General features: G+C 46.5%; 1 protein-coding gene across 5 annotated transcripts in view; it reads right to left on the bottom strand.

Annotated features, from left to right (window-relative positions):
- grin2cb (glutamate receptor, ionotropic, N-methyl D-aspartate 2Cb) overlaps positions 1-21,948 on the bottom strand; it is a 142,933-nt gene that overhangs the window by 43,057 nt on the left and 77,928 nt on the right. For all 5 annotated transcript variants that reach the window (XR_005458025.1, XR_005458024.1, XM_038777750.1 and 2 more), the window contains 3 exons: positions 19,141-19,300; positions 15,471-15,624; positions 12,545-12,670 (listed from right to left, as the gene is read on the bottom strand). Coding sequence is in view for 3 of the 5 variants with exons in the window: in XM_038777750.1 (XP_038633678.1) it covers positions 12,545-12,670; positions 15,471-15,624; positions 19,141-19,300 (440 nt within the window). In the remaining 2 variants the exon portion in view is untranslated. The remainder of the gene's footprint in view (positions 1-12,544; positions 12,671-15,470; positions 15,625-19,140; positions 19,301-21,948) is intronic.

The following is a 21,948-nucleotide window of genomic DNA, read 5'->3' as shown; positions in this document are numbered from 1 at the left end:
TTTTATCTCCTCACTGCTTGACAATGGGATTTTGCATTGTAACCACCCCACGCCACCGTGAAACCCATTGGCCGGGATGTGCTGCCAGCGGGAAAAGTGAACCGAATTCTAGCCTTTGTCAAAGCTAGAGAGAGGTGGAAATCGGATCAGATTGGGGGGGGGGGGGGGGGGGGGGGGGAACAGTGGAGTTGGATAGAGTGCCAGCAATAAGTGGAGACTGACAATGCTGTTTTGGACAAAAAGACAAAGGGAATGTAAATGATGGTGATCAAGGCTAAGAAGGGTGCTGATAATGGCACATTAAGAGATCAGAATGTTTTAATCATAGAACAAAGGTAAGCAGTGCGTCAAAAGATGTCCAAATGTGTGCAGGTTAGGTGGATTGGCCATGATAAAATGCCCTTAGTGTCCAAACTTTCTCTTAGTGTTGGGTGGGGTTACAGGGTTATGGGGATAGGGTGGAGGTGTTGACCTTGGGTAGGGTGCTCTTTCCAAGAGCCGGTGCAGACTCGATGGGCCGAATGGCCTCCTTCTGCACTGTAAATTCTATGAAAGGACAACTAGGAACAGGGAACAGATGTCCCAAGTAGGGTGGGGTGGGGGGAGGGGAGATAATAGTGAGGGAAAAACGGATTGATGGAAGAAATTAAAATAAATTGATAGAAATAAAAATGAGGTAAAAGTGGAAAGAATGTTCACAATCTGAAGTTGTTGAACTCACAGTTAAGTCCAGAAGGCTGTAACGTGCCTAATCAGAAGATGAAGTGCTGCTCCTCCAGTTTGCGCTGGGCTTCACTGGAACATTGCAGCAGGACAAGGATAGACATGTGAACATGAGAGCAGGCTGGTGAGTTGAAATGGCAAGCAACAGGAAGCTCTGGGTCCGGCTTGTGAACGGACCGAAGGTGTTCTGCAAAGCGGTCACCCAGTCTGCGTTTAATATCTCCAATGTAGAGTAGACTGCATTGGGAGCAGCAAATGTAATGGACCAGGTGGAGGTGCACATAAAGCGCTGCCTCACCTGAAAAGAATGTTTAGGCCCTTGGACGGTGAGCAGGGAGGAGTTAAAGGGGCAGGTGTTACACCTTCTGTGATTGCATGGAAAGGTGTTGTGGGAAGAGGGTCAGGTGTTGGGGGTGAAGGAGCAGTGGACCAGGGTATCCGGAGGGAATGGTTCCTGCAGAATGCTGACAGGGGGAGTGAGGAGAAGATGTGTTTGGTGGTGGAATCATGCTGGAGTTGGTAAAATTGGCGGAGGATGATTCTTTGAATGTGAAGGCTGGTGGAGTGAAACGTGAGGACAAGGGACCTTTATCCTGGTTCTTGGAGGGAGGGGAAGGGGTGAATGCAGAGGTGCGGGAGATGAGTCAGACACGGTTGAGAGCCCTGTCAGGCACAATGGGTGGAAAACCGCAATTAAAGAAGGATGGATCTCAGAGTTTGTGTAAAGCATGCAAGGTAAAGGAAACCTGAAAGGAGAGGTGGAAAACCTGGAGCCGGACTCCTTATTGAAACAGTGGAGCAGAAGCTTTGTTTGGAAGAAAATTTTAAAGTATGACTTTTTGGGGAGTGGGGTTGGAAACACTCATGTGATAATCATCTGAGGGAATTTTGAGAAGAAATCCATGGAAGATCAGTTGAGTGGAATTGGTCATTTTCTGTCAGAGTGGGGTGTTATCTTTGAAAACTGTATACATTGATGAAGCTAAAGGGAGAGTAAAGGAGTTTTGTATTATGATCAAACTTTTCATGTTTTATAAATGTTTCTTTCTTGTTAAAAACTAATCAGTCCTGTGACTCTGTTCCTCCACGTTTTCTTAAATAAGTAAAACGCTACAGTCTTTGGAGACCGGGTTCCAGTCTGGGACCTTCCCATCCAGAATAACACCAAGATTGTAAAAAGTTCTTCATCCATTTTCTATTGTACAAATGTCAGCATCAAGCTGTTCTTAGTGCTGTACTTTCACCTCTACTTGATCCCTTCACCACACCCAATTTACTTTGAATTCCCTTCATGATCTTGAACATTTTAATGAAAACTAAAAGTTACGTGGTCAACCTTCAAGAAATTGAACCCTTTAGCTTTTCTGATGACGTGAATGTCTGAGACCCAGGATCTGGTATAATGGATAGTTCGGTCTGAAAGCAAAAACGTGAAAAACAAGATGCAGACAGGCTCTCGGCTAAAAAAGGAATGAACATTGAGGGCAGAGTTCATTGACTGAAGATGTTGAACTACAATGTTGAGTCCAGAAGGCTGTGAAGTGCCTAATCGGAGGATGAGGTTATAGAGTAGAGTTTTTACAGTATGGAAAGAGGTCCTTTGGCCTATTGTGTCTCTGCCGGCACCTACCTATTCTAATCCCATTTTCCAGCACTTGGTCTGTAGACTTGTTTGCTTTGGCATTTCAAGTGTAAATCTAAATACTCCTTACATGTTGGGAGGGTTCCCACCTCTCCCACCTTTTTAGGCAGCGAGTTCCAGATTCCCACCACCCTCTGGGTGAAAATGTTTTTCCTCACATTGTAGCCATCTGGGATGGCCACTTACAAAGAAACATGGACATTTGCAAAGACTCTAGGGAAATATGGCCAATACAAGATTCAGGCAGGCTCAGAGCCTAAATGTTTATTTGTGAGCAGAGAACCAGACAGTATCGAAACCTCCAGCAGATTTGCATTCTGATGACCCATTTCCCTAAGACAAAGGACTGGTACTCAGGTATCTGATACAATTCCAGCCACTCCCTTTACTCAGGAAGCATAAACAGCATGATCAATGACCGCTTAGGACACGCCCAAGTATCAAGGCACCTGCCCCTTTATTGGCTCAGATCGAAGGCAGTGATCGAAGTCTGCCGAATTATTGGGTCCAAACCTAAGGACCGCCCAAAAGAGCGCGAAACCCCCCAATGTTACAGAGAGACATGCCATGTGTTCGATCTCTTTTGGACCTGGCGCTCCGGCAACGTCCATCTCCAACTGCAGCACCACGACCAGAAGTAAGTCCAAGTTCAACGCTCACTACCAGACGGATGAGCCCAGCTGAACCGCAGTTACTGCTCCAGACCCAGCAGATCCAGATTCAAACAAAGGCCACTGTTCCTCTGACCTGAGCCGGGTGCCTGAAGTTAAGTACAGGTTGCCATAGCATTCGGTGTAATTTAGCTCGTAGTGTTTATGTTGCATGTATAAGTTAATCTTGTGTGTAAATAAAATCATATTGAACTTGAATTAGCTAACTGGTTGTTGGGTCTTTGATCGATATCCGGTTGAACCCTGTGGTGGTATCATTTGATACCTGGCGACTCTGAAAGCAACATAATATCAATATCTAGACAAAAGAAGGGCAACCTTATTGACTTGCCATATTTATAGCGAGTAAATATAGCAACAACAACAGGGGCTGGTTTAGCTCACCAGGCTAAATCGCTGGCTTTTAAAGCAGACCAAGCAGGCCAGCAGCACGGTTCGATTCCCGTACCAGCCTCCCTAAACCTCCTGCTCCAATCTATGCCCCCTGGTTACTGACCCCTCCGCTCAGGGGAATGTTCCTTCCTATCCACCCTATCTATGTCCCTCATAATTTTATACACCTCAATCTGGTCCCCATTCAGCTTTCTCTGCTCTTAAGTAAAACAACCCCAGCCTAACCAGTCTCTCTTGATAGCTGAAGTACCCCAACCCAAGCAATACCCTGGCGAATCTCCCCTGTATTCTCTCGAGTGCAATCATTCCCTTCCTATAGTGTGGTGACTAGAATTGCACACAGTACTCTAACTGTGGCCTAACAAGCATTTTACCCAGCTCCATCACAACCCCCCTGCTCTTATATTCGATGGCTTGGCTAATAAAGGCAGGTATCCCATGTGGCTTCTTAACCAACTAACTATCCTGCTGTCTTCAAGGATCTATGGACATGCACCCCAAGGTCCCTGAAGTTATGTTATATTATGTTCCTAAAGCTTGCATTGAGCTTCACTGGATCATTATTGATTTGGACTTGAAATAAAAATGGGACAGCACGGTAGAACTATGGTTAGCACTGTTGCTTCACAGCTCCAGTGTCCCAGGTTCGATTCCCGGCTTGAGTCACTGTCGGTGCGGAGTCTGCATGTTCTCCCCATGTCTGCGTGGGTTTCCTCCGGGTGCTCCGGTTTCCTCCCACAGTCCAAAGATGTGCAGGTTAGGTGGATTAGCCATGCTAAATTGCCCTTAATGTCCAAAAATGTTAGGTGGGGTTATTGGGTTATGGGGATAGGGCGGAGGTGTGGGGTTAAGTGGGGTGCTCTTTCCAAGGGTCGGTGCAGACTCAATGGGCCAAATGGCCTCCTCCTGCACTGTACGCTCTATGACTAACAGTAACTACTCTGGACAATGCTTTGTTTCTTTACTACAACCATTACCACCCCTTTTGTCTTTTGTTCCATGACATCTTTGTTATTTAATCTCTTCCCTAGCCAGACCATCCCTTTTTGTACCACCTCCCCCTCATCCTTTCAACCTTATAAAAGCTATCACATTTATAACTCCATTTTGGCCCGAAGAGGAGTGTTACGATCTCAGCTATGAGAATTCTGGGCAAGTGTGATACTCGTAAGGATCTGACTGAATAGACCATAATCATTTAAAGGATGTAATATGTGGAAGAACCAAAGGCAAGGGAATAAGTGGCAGGACTCCAGATTAAATCGAAACACTAAATGAGTCTTCACTATACAAATTTGAACAAAACAAACATGACTAAATAGATAGACTGAGCCAAGAAGATAATGATTCTAAACAATATGAAATTCTGCCTTAAACTTCATCCAACAGATTTAGCCCAGCTTAACATTTTTACTGTGGCTTTCACTCTGAAAGGCTTTTCAACATTCTCATACTCTGGAGACAGTCCCTGGATCTGGTTGCACAGGCCACAGCTCAGATCGATGATATACTCCTACCAAAATGACCTCCTAGTCCAAGTCTAGGCATTGCTTACGGTCACCCTTCATGACCCAATAGACACATATAGACACTTCCATGGCAAATATCCCATAGCTGAACGTCCTTTCTCCTTAGAGGGAAAACTGGCCCAACCTAATTCTCTCGAACTCCCACTGTTCCTCTCTAAACATACAGAACTGAATTCTCAGGTTAAACACAACGGACAGGATATCTGCAGCCTCCAAGCCGGCTTCTCTTACATGTTTTTCCCCAAACCAAAACAAAAGCCACCAGTTTTCTTTTCAGAGCATAGTTCCACCCTCAGCAATTTCCCCCATAGTAACCTCAGGGCTTCCTTGCTTCTAAAGTTTTCTCAGCTTGGTGAAGAATTGTGTGTAACACACCCAGGCATACTAAACTATACTGAAAATGAACAACCCTCAATTCACCTTAAACTGAAACTAAGGGGGTGATTCTCCAATATTGGGCCCAAGTGTTCGAGCCGGCGCGAACGCTGTTGCGTTTCACGACGGCATGAACCGGGCCCAGTTACGTCCGATTCTGGCACGGCGCTGGAGCAGTTCCTGCCGCTGGAGCCGCGCCAACCCGCACATGCGCAGTTGGGCCGCAGATTCCTGCACATGCGCGGGGGACTTCTTAAGCGCGGGGGACTTCTTAAGCGCGCCAGCCCCGACTCAAGATGGAGTCAGTGTTCAGGGGCCAGCCGCGCCAGAAAGTAGGCCCGGGGGGGAAGAGGCCGGCCTGCCGATTGGTGGGCCCCAATCGCAGGCCAGACTCCATTGGAGGCCACCCCCCCCCCCCCCGGGTGAAGGAGCCCTCCCACAGGCCCCCCCCCGACCGTTCCCTCAGATTTCCCGCCGGCAGCGAACAGGGGTGAATGGCGCCGGCAGGACTCTGTCGTATCGGCGCAGCCGCTCGGCCCATCTGGGCTGGAGAATCGGCGGCCCCGCCAATTCCAGCGGCCACACCACGCCCAATGCGCAAATGGCGCTGATTCTCCGCACCCCGGAGAATCGCGCGCCGGCGTCGGGGTGTTGTGGCACGGTTGCGGCGATTCTCCGGCCTGGCGCGGGGCTTGGAAAATCGCCCCCTAAAACTCTACATTCTTAACTCTTGATATAACCCACAATAGAAATGATTACAACAAGAGCCTTATTCGACTTGGAACACCAACTCTGTTTCTTCCTCCACAGATGCTGCAAGACCTGAATTTTTCCAGCACTTTGTAGCATTTTGCTCTTATTTCACTAGCAGTTCTCTCGTAGCAACTTTTGTCATTCTGAAAGAGCTCTGATTGAATGTTGGCAAGAGGGCCCTCATTCAGAGGCAGGCTGCATGGAGAGAACTCTTCAGCAACCACTACAAGGGAAACCGGAACAAGGCTCCTCACTGAAATATTTTCATCTGTGCCACTCTACCTTTGAAATCAGACCATTTATCCACTCAACTTCAAATGGAAGGAACATTTTCTCCATTCTACTCTGCTTTAGGAGGCAAACCTGACAGCTGGTATTGCAGCTATCCATGCTCTACAAGAGGTTAAGATGGGCCTCCTTTCATTGCAGCTCGCTCCAGGCCAGGCGATACAACTGGCATCACCTCTGCAGCTTGTTCCTGTGTGGTCAATTGCTGCTTCACATGGTCCACCCACCTGGTGTTGAGAAAGACGGCTGAAGGCCTGGTATGTGCTGCAGTTCTGAGAGAAGCGCATAAACTATGGAGTCGTGATAATTGGGGTCTTTATTTATCCGATTATAGGTTGGGATAATAGTGTAATGGCAGAGAGGGAGAAGAGTTTATGAAGTGGGTTTTCCTGAACAGAATGGATGGAATATTGTGGTGAGGGCGAATATCTTGTGCCCCCCCCCCCCCCCCCCTCCCCACCCTGAAATAAAGTTGCTGCGGACCCGTCCCGCTCTACACTGATCTGCTGCGCAGACAGAAAGCACTGTGGACGGCACAGTGGTTAGCACTGCTGCCTCTCTGCTCCAGGGACTTGGGTTCATTGCCGCCTTGGGTGACTGTGCGGAGTCTCACACACACACACACACACACACACACAGCCCCCCCCCCCCACCCACACACACAGCCCCCCCCTCCCCCCTCCCCACACACAGCCCCCCTGTGACTGTGCGGAGTCTCACGCACACACACACACACAGCCCCCCCCCCCCCCCCCCCCCCACACACACGCACACACAGCCCCCCCCCCCCTCCCCACACACAGCCCCCCTGTGACTGTGCGGAGTCTCACGCACACACACACACACAGCCCCCCCCCCCCCCCCCCCCACACACACGCACACACAGCCCCCCTGTGACTGTGCGGAGTCTGCACTTTCTCCCTGCATCTGCGTGGGTTTCTTCCGGGTGCCCCGGTTTCCTCCCACAGTCCGAAGATGTGCAAGGTTAGATGGCTGGCCGTTCAAAATTGTCCCTTAGTGTCCAAAGATGGGTAGGTTAGGTGGGGTTAGGAGATTATGGTGATAGGGCAGGGGAGTTGGCCAGGTAGGGTGCTCTTTCAGAGGGTCGGTGCAGACTCGAGAGGGCCAGCGCAGGACTTCTGTCCCTCAGTGAGGAGGAAGCCCATCCTTCAGAAGCTGCTGGCTAACAGGATTGGCGGGTAGTTCCATCAGTCCTGGTAGCACCAGGAGTCCAGGACTAGGCACTGCCCGACTTCAGAAGGCAGCCCAATGGGTCCCCGAAAACAGTCAAGTCAGGGTCTTGGACAGTGAGGGTTTGGGCAGCCGAGAGGAGTGAGGTTGATGGGTTTAAGGCACCCTGCAAGGACAAGAAAGTGTGTGTGTGTGTGGAGGGGGGGGGGGGGGGGGGGGGGGATGGTTCTATCTTGGTGGAGGCTGTCATCTCCCCAATCTGCCAAAGGTGAACCCCAAAGATAGAAGCTTCTTTCTTCCTGCTCGTTAAATAAAAGACAGGGCTGCCCACTCCTGCCCGACTTCCCATGCCAAATATATTATGGCATGGGCAGGGTATTATCAGGGTCAATTGGATTGGTAACAAGTCTAATTGACCCTTGATTTATTTAAATATAGTGGGTGGGCTGCTGATATTGGGGATAAGCTCAGAAGGTGGTGGGCTGGACACTCGCCCTATTTTACTGATAAGATTTAGATTAGCTGTAGAAATAATAAGGAACAATCTAGAGTAAAATTACTAAATTGGGGAGGGTCAATTTCAGTGGGGTGTGAACAGATCAGTCTCAGTTAAATTGGAATCAAAGATTTGCAGGCAAAACTATGATGGAATAGGCTGCCTTTATAAGAACATAAGAACTAGGAGCAGGAGTAGGCCCATATGGCTCCTCGAGCCTGCTCCGCCATTCAATGAGATCATGGCTGAACTTTTTTGGACTCAGCTCCACTTTCCAGCCCGAACACCAGAACCCTTAATCCCTTTATTCTTCAAAAAACTATCTTTATCTTAAAAACATTTAATGAAGGAGCCTCAACTGCTTCACTGGGCAAGGATGTCCATAGATTCACAACCCTTTGGGTGTAGAAGTTCCTCCTAAGGTCAGTCCTAAATCTACTTCTCCTTATTTTGAGGCTATGCCCCCTAGTTCTACTTTCACCCGCCAGTGACAACAACCTCCCCGCATCTATCCTATCTATTCCTTTCATGGTTTTATATGTTTCTATAAGATCCCCCCGCATCCTTCTAAATTCCAACGAATACAGTCCCAGTCTACTCAACCGCTCATAATCCAACCCCTTCAGATCTGGGATTAACCGAATGAATCTCCTCTGCACACCCTCCAGCACCAGTACGTCCTTTCTCAGGTAAGGAGTCCAAAACTGAACACAATACTCCAGGTGTGGCCTCACTAACACCTTATACAATTGCAGCATAACCTCCATAGTCTTAAACTCCATCCCTCTAGCAATGAAGGACAAAACTCCATTTGCCTTCTTAATCACCTGTTGCACCTGTAAACCAACATTTTGCGACTCATGCACTAGCACACCCAGGTCCCTCTGCACAGCTGCATGTTTTAATATTTTATCATTTAAATAATAATCCATTTTGCTATTATTCCTACCAAAATGGATAACCTCACATTTGTCAACATTGTATTCCATCTGCCAGACCCTAGCCCATTCACTTAACCTATCCAAATCCCTCTGCAGACTTCCAGTGTCCTCTGCATTTTTTGCTTTACCACTCATCTTAGTGTCATCTGCAAACTAGGACACATTGCACTTGGTCCCCAACTCCAAATCATCTATCTAAATTGTGAACAATCGTGGGCCCAACACTGACCCCTGAAGGACACCACTAGCTACTGATTGCCAATGAGAAACACCCATTAATCCCCACTCTTTGCTTTCTATTAATTAACCAATCCTCAATCCATGCTACTACTTTACCCTTAACGCCATGCATCATTATCTTATGCTGAAACCTTTTGTGTGACACTTTGTCAAAGGCTTTCTGGAAATCCAGATATACCACATCCATTGGCTCCCCTTATCTACCCCAATGGTAATGTCTGGGAAGAGATGGCTCAGGTGCATTCTCTAGAGGAGCAAACGATTAGGGCAACCAATGCCAGAGGTAGAACATAGAACATACAGTGCAGAAGGAGGCCATTCGGCCCATCGCATCTGCACCGACCCACTTAAGCCCTCGCTTCCACCCTATCCCCGTAACCCAATAACCCCTCCTAACCTTTTTGGTCACTAAGGGCAATTTATCATGGCCAATCCACGCAACCTGCACGTCTTTGGACTGTGGGAGGAAATCGGAGCACCCGGAGGAAACCCATGCAAAAAGTAAGAAGTAGCAAGAAAAGGGTGTGTCAGGTGGATAACACAATTGAGAATCAGGCTGCCGAGAAATGGTTCACAGGAGAGTGAGAGAAAGAAAATAAGGCAAAGAGAAAGATGAGAAAAGATGCAGAGAATCCAACACTCTTCTATGGTCGTATAAATAGGAGATGTGGGCCAAAAAAGAGGGAAGCAGAGGGTATGGCTGAGAAAGGAGTACTGTGTGTGCCTTCACCAGGGAAGATGCTGCCAAAGGCATGCTGCTTTAGCTCAGAAGAACCACAACATTTTCGCATCTGAGCAATTCCATGAATGCTTCCTTTCAGATAAGAAAACAGGCAATAAAAGAATCTCAAGGTTTAATTGTAAAAGTCAATTGTTAATTTTCTTTAGACATTAAAAAAGTTCCTGATTGGAAAAGTTATATTGATATAAAAAGACTTTTTAAAGAAAGAGGGGTGTTATCTTGTTCAAGAACTGTTAGGAACTATATTGTGTAGTTGCATGTATACATAAGACTCCAGATGCCACATCACTTAACACTGCACTACAATCTGCATCAAACGAACAACATATCATCCTACCACCCACATGGAAAACTGCAAGAAACAGTTGATGAAAGCTCCAGTAATGTGCATAAATGTTTGATTATTTTGAATTTCTAGAAACCACAAGTGTAACATGTGGAGATGAACCTTAATGCAGAAAAGTGCAAAGTGATACATTTTGGTATGAATAATAAAGGAGGGGCAATATAAAGGACGCGATTCTCCGCTCCCCATACCGGGTGGCCGCTCTCGATTCTCCCACCTCCCCAAAAAAAATTTCCCGGCAACCAGCGATTCTCTGGCCCGGATGGGCCGAGCGGCCTGACGACCTCGACAGGTTCACGCCGGCGCCAACCACACCTGGCCGCTGCCGGCGTGAACATCGCGCAACAGGTAAGTGCGGGGCCTGTGGGGGGCGGAGAGAGGATTGAGCACCATGGGCGTGCTCGTGAGGTGACTGGCCCGCGATCGGTGCCCACTGATCGTCGGGCCGGCGTCTCTAAGAGACGCATTCTTTCCCCTCCGCCGCTCCGCAAGATCAAGCTGCCGCGTCTTGTGGGGCAGCGGAGGGGAAGACGGCAACTGCGCATGCGCGGGTTGGAGCCGGCCAACCTGCGCATGCGTGGCTGACGTCACTGAGACGCCGCCGGCCGCGTCATTCTTGGCGCGCCGCTTTGACGCAAGCGTCAAGGCCCAGCGGCCGAATTTCTCGCAACGCCTCTCCTAGCCCAGGGGGGGGGGGGGGGGGGGGGGGGGGGGGGGGGGGAATAGGGGGTGAGGAGCGGCCTCCGACGCCGGAGTGAAACATTCCGGGTTTCACTCCGGCGTCAGCCGTTGCAGAGAATTGCGCCCAAAATAAAAGGTACAATTTTAAAGAAACAGAGAATTGAACGTGGCAGGGCAGGCTGAGAAAGTGGTTGAAAGGCATATGGGATCCAAGGTTTTATAAATAGAGGCATAGAGCACAAGAGCAAGGACGTTATGGTGAAACTTTATAAAACGGCTGTCAGCCTAAACTGGAGTAGCGTGTCTATAATTCTGGGCACACACATTAGGACGTGTGGAGAAAAGATCGACCAGAACGATTCCAAGGATGAGGGATTTCAGTTACGTGGATAGGTTGGAGAAGCTGGTGTTGTTCCCTTTAGAAAAAGAAGTTTAGCAGAGATTTTATAGAATTGTTTCAAATCTGAGGGATCTGGATGAAGTAGACAGAAACTGTTCATATAAATGCAACGGGCAAGAGCAAGTGTGCACCCGCATGAAGGTGATTTGCAAAAATAGCAACATTGGCATGTACAAAAACTTTTAAATATATATATATATATATATGCAGCGAGTGGTTAGGTTCTGGAACGCACTGACTGGAAGTGTAATGGAAACAAATTAAATGGTGGCTTTCATAAAGAAATTGGATAAGCAGCTGAAGAGAAAAGCATTCTAAGGGTATGGGGGAAAGGCATGGGGAGGCTAGGACTAGACTAGTAGCTTTAAAATATTGCTAGTACGGATCCAATGGGCCGAATGGTCTTTTTCCGCATTGTAGCCATTTTATAACTCTATTACTCCGATGTCACCAACCCCCGGGCCTTGGATCTGTGCCCCGCTGATCAATGGGATAGCTGGACAAATGGGAGCCCTCAGACCCTGAAACCACTGAGACACTGGATGGAGTGTGTATTGTGGGCTCAGAGTCTGGGAATCAGCATACAGGGGCTTCTATCATCAGCCCAAGGTGTGGAGGCAATAGAAAATTAAATGGTATAATTTTAAGAGGAGGACACATGATTAGGGGTTCACACTATAATTTGATGATTCTTTGAAAAGGCTCTGGATGCTGGATAAGTATATCAAATGATAACGATGAAGGGGCGGCACAGTGGCGCAATGGCTAGCACTCTTGCCTCACGGCACCGAGGACCTGGGTTCGATCCCAGGCCCAGGTCACTGGCTGTGTGAATCTTACACATTCTCCCAGTGTCTGGATGGGTCTCAGCCCCCACAACCCAAAAAGATGTCCACGGTAGTTGAATTGGCCACACTAAATTCCCCCTTAATTGGAAAAAAAGAATTGGGTACTCTAAATTTATTTCTAAAAAAAACAAATGATATTGATGAAAGGTGGGTAAATGGCGTTGAGGGAGTAATTAAATAATGGAACAGGCGTGAGGAGCTGAATTGCCTCTTGCTGTTCCTATGATTGTATATTAATCTGACAAATGGCTTAATTCCAGGCACTACAATTCACTGACAACTTACTTTTGCCATTCATGAGGTTTCGGTTGTATCCAACAGGGCTGTAGTATTCGAATATACAGACTGTGAGAGCAACCACCGTCAAACACATTACAAACATCATCATCCACACTGCAGGACTGTAGGGCTCTGCAGAGAGAGAAATGGCAGCTGAGTAAATTCAACACAGCAATCAGCACCCAGCACATATTTAAACCAGCAAGCATTCACCTCCTGCAAGGTTCAATCTGCAAAATGGAATGTCTTGGAGCATTAATTCAGAAATACTTTCTCTGTGAACTCATTCCTTATCAGTATCTCAACTACACTCAATCATTAAGACTAAACCTCAAAGCTGGTTGCTAGTCAGACCCATCACGCCATAGAGACAAAGAGGTCTACAGCATAGAAAAGGCCCTTCGGCCCATTGTGTCGGGAACAACCACCTAACTATTCTAATCCTATTTCTCAGCACGTGTATGTCTTGGCATCGCAAAGGCACATTTAGATACTTCTTAAATGTTATGAGGGTCTCTGCCTCATTACCCTTTCAGGCAGTGGGTTCCAGATACCCACCACCCTCGGGATGGGAAGGTTTTTCCTCACATCCCCTCTAAACCTCCTGCCCCTTACCCTAAATCTATGCTCGCTGGTCATTGATCCCTCCACCAAAGGGAAAAGTTTCTTCCTGTCTACAATGTGCCCTTCATAATATTAGACATCTCAATCATGTTCCCCCTGATTCTCCTCTGCTCCAAGGAAAACAACCCCAGTCTAGCCAATCTCTCTTCATAACTAAGACTCTCCAAACCAGGCAACCTCCTGGGAAATCTCCTATGCACCTTTCCCAGTGCTTTCACATCCCTCCCATAATGTGGATTTCAAAACTGCGCACAATATTCTAGATGTGGCCTTACCAATGTTTTATATAGCTGCAGAAAAAAAATCCCTGCTCTTAAACTCTATGCCTCGGTTAATAAAAATAAGTATACCATATGTCTTTGTAACCACTTTGTCCACCTGCCCTGGTCCCTTTGATCCATGCTGCTTCCCATAGTCCTGCCATTATTCATGCCTCCCATGTGGGACCTTATCAAAAGCCTCACTGAAGGCCAAGTACACTACGTCAAATGCATTGTCCGCGTCTATACACCTAGTCACCTCTTCGAAAAATTCAATCAGGTTGCTCAGACATGACCTCCCCTTAACAAAATAATGCTGACTGTTCTTGATTAATCCCTGCGTCTCCAAATGCAGATTAATTCTGTCTCTCAGAATTGCTTCCAATAGTTCCTCCACCACTGAGGTTAGACTGACTGGCCTGTAGTTTTCTGGTTTATCCCTACTTCCCTTCTTTAATAATGGGGGAATCCTGGAGTAAAAGTCCTTAGTCCCCTGTTTCAACTCATTCACCAGGAATTTCCTGAACGATTCTCCCGATTGGCAGCTGTAACTTTGTTTTATTAAGTATTTGAGACTGATTAATAGAACATGAGGGTTGATTAGTAGAACATGAGAGAACACATTGGCTGTCCTCCAGTCCTTTGGCACCTCTCCTGTGGGCAGAGAAGAATTGAAAATTATTGCCAGCACCCCTGCTATTTCTTCCTTTGTCTCATTAACAGCCTGGGATACATTTCATCTGGCCCTGGATATTTATCCATTTTTAAGCCTGCAAGGTCACTCAGAACCTCCTCTCTGTCTATGTTAATTTCTTTAATTTTATCACGTTCCTTCTCCCTGATTTCTATACCCACATCGTCACTGGTGAACACCAACACAAAGTTTTAATTGAGAACCCTACCTACATCCTCCAGCTCTACACATGAACAATCACTGTGGTCCTTCATGGGCCCTACTCTTTCCCTAGTTATCCTTTTACCTTTAATGTACTTGTAAAACAACAGGATTTTCCTTTATTTTACCTTCCAGTATTCTTTCATATTCCTTTTTGCTCTCCTAATTTCCTTTATAAGTTTCCTCTTGTACATTCTGTATGATTGTAAAGCTTTTGCTGTTTTGAGCCCTTGATATGTGCCATAAGCCTCTTTTTCTCTTTATTCAATGCTGTACATCCCTCGATATCCAGGGTTCACTGGATTTCTTGATTCCATCCTTTTTCCTTATTGGAACAAGTTGGTCCTGCGCCCTTCCTATTTCCTTTTTAATTGTGTCCCACTGTTCTCTCACATATTTACCTGAAAGTATCTGCTCCCAGTCCACTCTGGCCAAATCATATCTGATCTTATTAAAATCCGCCTTCCCCTAGTTTAGAACTTTGAATTCAGGCCCATTCTTGTCCTTTTCCATAACAATCATGAATCCAACGGAGTTATAATCGCCTACTTCAAAATGCTCCCCCACCGATACGTCAACCACTTGCCCGGCTTCATTACCTAAAGTTAAATTGAAGACCCCTCCCCACTCAATCACTGATCCATTCAAACTTAGTTTAGCTCTGACTCCATCACTGAGCCCTAAACTCTTCATTGAGTTCAGCCTACAATTGACCTTTATGCACCATTGACTTCCCAATCAATCGTTGACCCAGTTTGCATTATAGAGGCCAGTCCATTATGAATCCCAGTCCAAATCATTCAGCTTAGTGGAAGTCTTTGACCCCAATCCCACTACCCTCATGTTCTACTAATCAGCCTCAAATACTGAATAAAACAAAGTTACAGCTGCCAATCAGGAGAATCGTTCAGGAAATTCCTGGTGAATGAGTTGAAACAGGGGACTAAGGATTTTTACTCTAGGATTCCCCCAATCCGCGTGTAAACTAAGTGATGGTGTTACACGGGGAAGTTGACATTGTTTGAGTGTTTTAAAAATCATTGCAGGCCTCATTGTAACTTTTCAAGTTACCGACCTGAATGGACCCATTCTCTAACAGTTTGTTTTTTGATCATTTACATCTGTGATCCCTTCACACGTTGACACTACTCACCAAGAAAGGCCGATGGGGAAACAGTCCCATTGCTCCTGGCCACCATCACACTGATTCCAGTCTCCACGAAGGGGACTGAGAAACTCACAATCTCAGAGCGCTCCTCATTGATGGTGAGAGATCCAATGGCCATGTCTGCTCTCTGATAGAAAACCTACAGTGGGGAAAAAAGCGGTGAACTGGGTTAAATATTGAGGATGAGGCTGGTCTGTACTTTATTTAGTGTGAATCGTTTTACAGTCCTGATTTAATGTGAGTGGACTGTATTTAGTGAGTGTGAAGTGTTTGCATTATTGAATGCAAAGGGATTTGTGTTGATTGGTGCCAGTAGTCTGCTTTTATTTAGCCAGTAAATAATAGCCTTTCAGCCCAACCTGCCTGTGATAGCTCATTGAAAGAATGTTGTGTTTTGTCCCACATCCTCATTTTTTGTTTTTAATTTTGTAATTTCCTCATCCTAAGCTGCCTGATCAGCTCCCTTTCAAAATTATTTAGTTATCTGCTTCCATATTTTCAGGTGAAGAATTCCAGATCCCGGATGTCTGAGTGAGAAAAATTCTCCACTTCCCAACTAGACCTTTTTTCCCAATGATAAATAGATCCATAAAGTCTTCTACTCTATTAAAATCTCTCGTCTTAAATCTCTACTGGATCACATCTTCACCTGTTCTGTTCCAAGGAGAACATTCCTAACTTTCCTCATAACGGGATCATTCATCCCTGGTAATTCTCTTGTCAGCCTCCTTGGTACCCATCCGAAAACATTTTCATTCTTCTTGAAGAGTGGTGCCCAGCGTTGGCCACAATACCCATAAGGTCTAACCAGTGATCTCTAAAATTTCTGGCATGATCTTTGTTTTTATATTCTATTCCTCAATTTAGAAACCTAAGTAGCCGAAATGCTGCTGAGCACCATGTTAACTTGTTCTTCCACCTTTTAGGTGTTTTTGCAGATGGACATCAAGGTCTCTCTCACTTTTCTTCAAATTCGTGCTATTTACTGTACACTGGCCTTCCATTTAATCCTTGCAAAGTGCATATATCACACACCTCTACATTGAACTCCATCTGCCACGCTCTGCCAGTTCACCATTCTGTCTATGTCACCCAAAACCTACTGGAAAAAATTCTGCATTATCAGCATACGTTCTAACTCTGTTTCCTGCACCCAAGTTTAAGTCGCTTATAACCATCGGAAAGAGATAATAGGCTCATATCTGACTCTTGAGGAACCACCTCCCAGTCTGGAGAAGATTCATACATCACCACCATCCTCTGCTTCCTGTCACTGAGCCAATTTTGTTTCATATCGATACTTTCTTCTTGATTCCATAGGCTTCCACTAAGCAATCTTCCTCTGTGAGACTTTTCAAAATGCCATCTGAAAATCCATATGTACAACATCTACTGCACTACTTCTTCTGTTCCAAAGAGCTCCATCACACATCGTTTTCTTGTATCAAATATGCACCATTATTCCTTGATTAACCCTTGATTCAAAATGAAAACACATTTTGTCCACCAATATTGGCTTCCAATAAACTTCCCCGAATGCTAAGCTGTCTGGAGTTTCCAACTTTATCCCTGCTCTTTTTCTTTTGACCAGAATGGTTTGCATCAATTGAGCATGAGTGGTTTAACTTTAGCTGTGGGAGTAGCTTGTATTAACAGAATACAAATGGATTTTATTTATTGACTGAGTATTATCCACACTTGAAGTTCAAGTGGTTTAAATTTAAATGGTAGTTGTTTTGGATCAGGCAAAGATGGAGTATGAGTAGTTTCCATTTATTTAATGTGAGTGGTATTGTGAATGTACTGCATTGAGTGGTTTGATTTTACAAAGTGCGAAGGCTCTAAATTTATGTAAAGTTAAAAAAATAATTTCAAGCATACCTTCACACAAACTGGGCGGAATTCTCCGCTCCCGCGATGAATCGGGAAGACCATCGTGAACTCAGCCGAGTTTCACAACGGCCTCGGAGGCCGCTCCTCGCACCTTATTTACCCCCACCTAGGGCTAGGAGCGGCGCTCTGTTATTCTCGGCCGCCGGCCCTTGACGCTTGCGTCAAGGCGGCACGCCGAGAATGACGCGACGGTGGCGCCTAAGTGACTTCAGCCGCGCATGCGCAGGTTGGATGGCCCCAACCCGCGCATGCGCGGCTGACGTCACGACGGCTGACGGCTCCAACCCGCGCATGCGCGGTTGCAATCTTCCCATCCGCTGCCCCGCAAGACGTGGCGGCCCCCACAAGCCACAAACGAGCATCTGGCAGCCATGTTCACGACCAGGTGTGGTTGCCGCTGTTGTGAACCGGTCGGGAACGGCAGGCCGCTCGGCCCATCCGGCCCGGAGAATCGCCGGTCGCCATGAAAACGGCAATTCGGCGAGGGGGGGGGGGGGGGGGGGGGGGAGAATCACGGGAGGGCCGGGCGACACACGACATGCCGCCCTGCCCCCCCCCCCCCCCCCGATTCTCCCACCCGGCGTGGGGAGCGGAGAATCGTGCCCACTATTTTTTCCCTTTTGGGGAATAGTGAGGGAAGTGGTAGAAGGATTCCCAAGCTGATTCTGAACATTCCTTCTGTGGCCAACAAATCCTGGTGCAGGACTTGAATCCAGAACTTCAAACCCAGATAGGGGTGCTACCACTGTGCCATAAGACCTCCTCTCTCTCCCAAATATAAAGTGAGTAATACTATTAAGTGAGTGCAAATTCTATTTATTTTTGTTTTTCTATATTTAACGAGTGCCGTTATTTTGTCTTGATGAGCTGCAGTAATAATAATAACCTTTATTAGTGTCACAGGTAGGCTTACATTAACACTGCAATGAAGTTACTGTGAAAATCCCCTAGTCGTCACACTCTGCGCCTGTTCGGATACATGGAGGGAGAATTCAGAATGTCCAATTCACCAGACAAGCACGTCTTTTGGGACTTGTGGGAGGAAACTGGAGCACCCGGAGGAAACCCACGCAGACATGAGAAGAACGTGCAGGCTCCGTGCAGACAGTCACCCAAGCAGGAATTGAACATGGGACCCTGGTGCTATGAAGCAACAGTGTTACCATATCGCCCAGTTATTGCGAGTATCCTGTATTATTGAGTGTGATGGTCTATATTTGTGTTTTGTGAGAGTTTTGCATTATTGACCATCAGTGGCTTATCCATATATATTGTGTAAGTCCAGATGATGCTGGAAAAACTCAGCAGGTTTGACAGCATTTGTAGGGAGAGTGTTTTCTCTTCTTACAGGTGCTGTAGGACCTGCTGGGTTTTCCCAGCATCGTCTGTTCTTGTTTCAGATTCAAGCATCCGCAGTATTTTGCTTATTGCATGTAATATAAATAGTTCCTATTTGTGCTCGAGCTTGTATTTATTTGGTTTAATTTGTCTGCATTCATTTAATGTGACTGTTTTGAATTTGTTAAGTTGGAATGTTCTGTATTTATTTATCGTTGTGTCGATTATTGGGTGCATGGTCTCTGTTAAGCACTCCCATTGCCACCTTAACCCTTAACCCCACGCTATTCTGCTGCAACGCTCAATTCCTCACATTTGCATTAACTGTCATCCTGGCCCCTTTTTTTGTTGCTTCTATTTATTTGTTTCCTATTCACCTCTGATTGGCTAATGACACAGACAAGAGGGGACATGAACTCTATACCTCTCCAATCATTCCGTTCCAGGTCCCCCGAACCTTCTTTCCGTGTTTTCCATTGGTCACGAGGTAAAGGTCATAGGAGAATTTAACTGTTTTTGCGAGTTTTTTCAGAATGTCGATGCAGAATCCTTTACAACAGAGTTTGACGTACGCCTCAGCAATGCTGAAATACATGTAGGATAAGACAGCGTGTCACAATGGATCGGGGTTGGCTTAAACTTTTCGGGAGAGTCACGACAAGTTACAGGCTAAGTAATCCAGCGGATTGTGCGAATGATCAGAGACCCCACACGGCTTGCATCAATAATGATGATCAAGGAACAATAGGATTGTAGTAAAAACCCAACTGGCTGGTAACTCACAACAATCAATGCCTGATTGAAAAGCAAGCTGTTGGTTTACCTCAGGATCAATTCCAAAGAGTCATAACTGTGTTGTGTGGTAACAGTTACTGGATTTTTATAGATTTTAAAATCTACACAGTCTTGTGGAATCATTTGTGGAGAGTTAGCTCTGAAGATAGTTAAGTTTAAAGTTGTTTGTGATACTGTGTTTACTTCTTCAGTCCCCCCCCCCCCCCCCCCACCTCCACCTCATCCCATGGCATATCTTGGGATAGTTGGCTGGCATTGGGATCTTTCGGTCTTGCTGCTGTCACTGGGGTTTAGAACATAGAACATAGGACAGTATAGCACAGAACAGGCCCTTCGGCCCTCAATGTTGTGCCGAGCAATGATCACCCTACTCAAACCCACGCATCCGCCCTATACCCGTAACCCAACAACCCCCCCCCCCCCCACCCTTACTTTTTAGGACACTACGGGCAATTTAGCATGGCCAATCCACCTAACCCGCACATCTTTGGACTGTGGGAGGAAACCGGAGCACCCGGAGGAAACCCACGCACACACGGGGAGGACGTGCAGACTCCTCACAGACAGTGACCCAGCCGGGAACTGAATCTAGGACCCTGGAGCTGTGAAGCATTTATGCTAACCACCATTCTACCTGCTGCCCGGTTTCTCATAGTTTGCACTCTCCACTGCCAGAGAATGCAATTAAGGTCAGACTTGGGTGCCATTTAGTGGCAGCGCCTGTATTTTCTTGGTATTGGAGCAACCACCTCATCAGCAAGAGGATAATTGGAACCATAGGATCCATGCCCTAGTGACGGGACTGTGGAGATCAAAGGCTAATACTTTGTCCATCATTACTCCTGAGAAGAGGTATCTATTCCACCCTAATAAGCTAACTGGCTTCAGGCTGCTTTATTTGATGACTTGCAGCATGGAACTGGTGTGTGTAGATTGCACCTCACTGAGAGAAGATAGCCAAAGTAAATGACAATTCGATAGATCAGCACTATAAGCAGGGGGAAAAAATCATTCGCTGTTGAAATTCTGAATCTCAGTTTGAACTTTGTGAGGGAACAAAAGTTAGACGATTGCCTAGTTTGAAACTAATGGAAGAATCTACAGTGGGCTCCACAGAGTCTTGTGGCAAAGAAAGTAACCAGCAGCTAGTTTAGAAGTATTGATAAAGTAACCAGAACAAGTGACTGATGAATCCTCAATCAAGAGATGGTAACGTTTTATTTCTGAGAATACTTAGAGCTGAGGAAAATTGAAGTAGCCTCCAGAGAACTGTGGCATACTTATGGGTGGTCCCTACAAATGTAAATAACTTTGAGAGTGATGTATCTTATAAGAGAATTCTTAGGGAATGGAAGTAGTAAACCCGAGTGCAAAACATACAGAGTTATAAACCAGTAATAAGTCTTTTAAATACAATAAATTTTGTGTTATTGTTTCAAAAATGAAAAATCTTGTTTTAACCAATAGAACTATGCCACAAGATGTTTGGATTTCTCTTTAAATGTTAATGATCTACAAATGACTGATGTCTCCATGAAAATAACGATTTGATTAAAATGCAATGTACAATCCTTTGTGCTCGGTGGAGAGGGAATTGCACTCCTTCAAGATGTTGTCCCCTCGTCAGTGTTCAAAGCTGAATATGGATTTGAAACTGCCACAATCTGTAATTCCACATTTGGCACCATGAGACAAAGGACTATATAGGGAGTACAATAAAGTATAGGAACACGGCATTAGTTGGGAATTGATAGTCGGGATCCAGATACACAGTTCTCTTACTGCAGACAGGAGACCCATATGGTATGTTGCCTCTTTGGTGACAGGATAAGGGATATCATGGACAGGGTGCAAAACATTCTGCTAATTGGTACAGTTTTCAAGTGTTTCCAAGAACAGACACACCTGCGGGGCGTTGGTGTACAAACCTTGAATGCAGATAATGATGCATATGAGGGTCTGGATTCTCCAGTCCCCCAGCCACGTGTTTCTCCACTGGAAGGATCCAGGGGCGGCCTGTGAGGGGGTGGGGTTTGACCCCGGCGGGGGGGGGCTCCGTTGTGGCCTGGTCCGCGATCGGGGCTCACCAATCGGCGGGCCGGCCTCTCGGGCTGGGGGTCTCCTTTCTTCCGCGCCGGCCCCTTTAGCCCTCCGCCATGTTGCGTCGAGGCCAGCGCAGAGAAGGGAGCCACTGCGCATGCGTGGACCCCGCGGCACCCAGTTGATGCTGGGATCAGCAGCTGGAGCAGCGAAGGACGCTCCAGTGCCGTGCTGGCCCCCTGTAGGGGCCCGAATTGCTGATCCTGAGGCCATGTTGATGCCGTCGAGAAACACAATGGCGTTTCCAACGGCGTCAACACTTAGCCTCAGGATCAGAGAATCCCGCCCTATGATCCTGGAGCAGACACCAACAATGGATAGGGTACTGGACAAAAAC

The sequence above is a fragment of the Scyliorhinus canicula genome, chromosome 18 (genome assembly GCF_902713615.1).
Source record: "Scyliorhinus canicula chromosome 18, sScyCan1.1, whole genome shotgun sequence".
NCBI lineage: Eukaryota > Metazoa > Chordata > Chondrichthyes > Carcharhiniformes > Scyliorhinidae > Scyliorhinus > Scyliorhinus canicula.
The sequence above is the reverse complement of the archived record's forward strand: the minus strand, read 5'-3'. Positions and strand labels throughout refer to the sequence as shown.